General features: G+C 51.1%; 1 protein-coding gene across 1 annotated transcript; it reads left to right on the forward strand.

The window, feature by feature from the left end:
- Positions 1-789: 789 nt before the first annotated feature.
- Positions 790-1,794, forward strand: LOC128577109 (melanoma-associated antigen 8-like). The gene has a single exon (XM_053579124.1). The coding sequence runs from the start codon at positions 790-792 to the stop codon at positions 1,792-1,794; it is 1,005 nt and encodes a 334-aa protein (XP_053435099.1).
- The last annotated feature ends 1,234 nt before the right edge of the window (positions 1,795-3,028 follow it).

Genomic DNA, 3,028 nt, shown 5'->3' on the forward strand with positions numbered 1-3,028 from the left:
AGCTCAGGGATGATGTCAAGTCAGCAGGGGGTTGGTCCTGGCACTGACACAATTAAAGGTAAATAAATACCCATAGCGTGGGCTGAGGGAACTCTCACCCTGGATCAGTCTGGATCCAGGCTCTGCAGTCATCCCTGGGAGATGTGTGGCCCACACACTGCCGTCTGCTGCACATCAGGTTTGAGCCCTTGCTCTGAGAGTTTCTCAGGCCAGCAGAGGGATGGAGTGTAGGGCCCACAGGAGATAGGTGAGAGTCCTGAGTGAGCACGGAGGGGACCATCCACCCCAGGACAGTGGGGACCCCCCAGAGCCCTGCCCATCCTCCTGACCGTGCTGGGGGTCCCAGGACTCTGGGTGGATCTGCCCCCTGAGGGCCCCTCACTTCCTCTTACATGGGCTCCAGGAGCACACAGTGAGACGTTGGTCTGAGGCAGTGTCCTCGGGTCACAGAGAGGAGGCGGCCCAAGCAGTGCCCAGAGTCAAGATCAGGTGCCCTCCCTGAATGTGTGCCAAGGGCCCTGCCCTCCCCAGGACAGAGGGGACCCCACAGTGCCTGGCCCCACCCCCTCACTGTCAGCCCTGGAGCCTCACTCTCTGCTGGGTGGCTGCCCTTGAAGAGCCATCCCACTTGGTCTTGCAGGTGCTCAGGGGACAGGCCGAGTAGGAGGATGGGAGCCCCCTGAGCACCATCTAAAATCATTGACACACTCCCTCTCTCCCCAGCCTTGTGTGTCTGCATCACCTAGCTCCTGCTCATAGTCCTGCTTGCTGTCCCTGACCAGTGCTATCATGTCTCACCGCTGTCAGAGGAAACAGCGTCGCACACTTGAGGAAGTCCTGCAAGACCTGGTGGCTGCACAGGGTCGAAGGGCTCAGGAGGAGGCAGCGGCTGCCGCCGCCTCTGCTGTGATCCCGAGCATCCTGGAGGAGGTGCCATCTGCTGCAGCACCGAGTCCTCCCCAGAGTCCTCAGGGAGCTGCCTCCTTGCCCACTGGCCTGGCTTCCACTCCAGGGAGCCAGTGTGATGAGAGCTCCAGCAAGCAAGAGGGGGAGCCAAGCACTTTGCAGGAGCCGGCATACCTGCAGCCCTTGCTGCAACACGCCTTGGAAGAGAAGATATCTAATTTGGTTCATTTCCTGCTCCTCAAGTATCAAATCAAGGAGCCAATCACCAAGGATGAAATGCTGAATATTGTTATCCAAGAATATGGAGATCACTTCCCTGAGATCTTCAAGGAAGCCTCTGATTGCATGCAGCTGGTCTTTGGTGTCGACGTGAAGGAAGTGGATCCTGTCAACCACTGCTATGTCCTTGTCACTGCCCTGGGCCTTAGTTATGATGAGATGCTGAATGATTTCCATGGCCTGCCCAAGGTTGGCCTTCTGATAATCATCCTGGGCTTGATCTTCTTGGAGGGCAATCGTGCCCCAGAGGAGGTCATCTGGCAAGCGCTGAGTATGATGGGGGTGCATGATGGGTGGGAACACTTCATCTATGGGGAGCCCCGGAAGCTCATCACCCATGACTGGGTGCGGGAAGGTTACCTGGTGTACCGGCAGGTGCCCCAGAGTGATCCTGTGCACTGTGAGTTCCTGTGGGGTCCCCGGGCCCATGCTGAAACCAGCAAGATGAAAGTCTTAGAGTATGTTGCCAGGATCAATGGGAACGATCCCAGGTCCTTCCCACACCTGTATGAAGAGGCTTTAAGAGATGAGGAAAGGAGAGCATGGGCAAGAGTTGCAGCCATGGTAGCTGCGGGGGCAGGGCCAGTGTATGACCAAGGCCCTTTCTAGTAGCTTCTCCCAACCATGTGAAATTAGTCGTTTCTTTACCCTGTGTTTGAAGAGAGTGGGGGGGGGCTGAGTATGTTGGGGAAATCACCAGTGCATAACCTTCTTGTGTTTCTGTTACATTTGGGTGACTTAGAAATTGATCTTCAGAAAAAAAAAATGATCTTAATTTTCCTTCTGGAATTTTTCAAATTTTGTTTTGAGTTGGTGAATGATGTTGATCACAATGTAATTTTGCTCATCAAAAGTATGAACTTGCTCTTTTATAAAACAAATTTGGAAGGGTTTCATTTTGTGTTGTTGCTTGGAAAAGATTAGAATTGGAATTTTATTGGAACAGGAATTTTCTTGGAAATGTGAAAACTTTGCATTCAAATATATGGAGTTCTGAAATAGAGGAATAAAGTTTAAAGACAGTTATTTCTTGGCATCTTATCCCTTTTTACCTGCTTTGCAATAAAACTAACACATACTTGTTCATGTATAGTGAATTTGCTTGACTTCTTTGAGAATGTAGGAGTTTTTCTTTCTTTCTTTTTTTTTTTTTTTTTTTGAGACAGAGTCTGAACTTCGTAGAGTGCCATGGCATTGTCATAGCTCACAGCAAACTCTAACTGCAGGGCTCAAGCCATCCTCATGCCTCAGCCTCCCAAGTATCTAGGACTACAGGTGCCCACCCCAATGCCTGGCTATTTTTAGAGATGGGGTCTTGGCTTTGAACTCCTGTGATCAAGCAATCTACCTCCCAGAGTGCTGGCATTACAAGTGTAAGCTACCACAGCTGACCAATATAGGAGAAATTTAAGCTCAATAAATTTAAGACCCCCTGCTTGTTTGTTCCCCAAATATTCATCGAGCATCTGCTCTTTGGAACGCCCTGGGTTAATGGAAACACCAGGATAAGTCATGCCCACCCTCAGCCATAGAAATAGGGAGTGTAGGAGCTGCAGTCACATAACAAGGGTGGTGAGCTGTCCCCTATGTCCTAAAGGACAAGTAGGTGAAAGGCTGAGGGTGTGGGGCTTCTATTGAGAGCAATGGGGAGTGAATGCCCTGAGCCCGGGTGGTGTGGGGACTTTGGAAAACCACAGTTCCTTCTGTGGGAATTGGTTGTAAGGAGCTGGGTGGTACTGGGGCCATACTCTTGGATGATGTGACTCATGACTTAAGGCTGAGAGCAAAGTGGGGAATAGAAAACTACCCTGAGCAGTCCCATGTCGATGGTGGCTAAAGCAGA

Source organism: Nycticebus coucang, chromosome X (genome assembly GCF_027406575.1).
Source record: "Nycticebus coucang isolate mNycCou1 chromosome X, mNycCou1.pri, whole genome shotgun sequence".
Classification (NCBI taxonomy): Eukaryota; Metazoa; Chordata; class Mammalia; order Primates; family Lorisidae; genus Nycticebus; species Nycticebus coucang.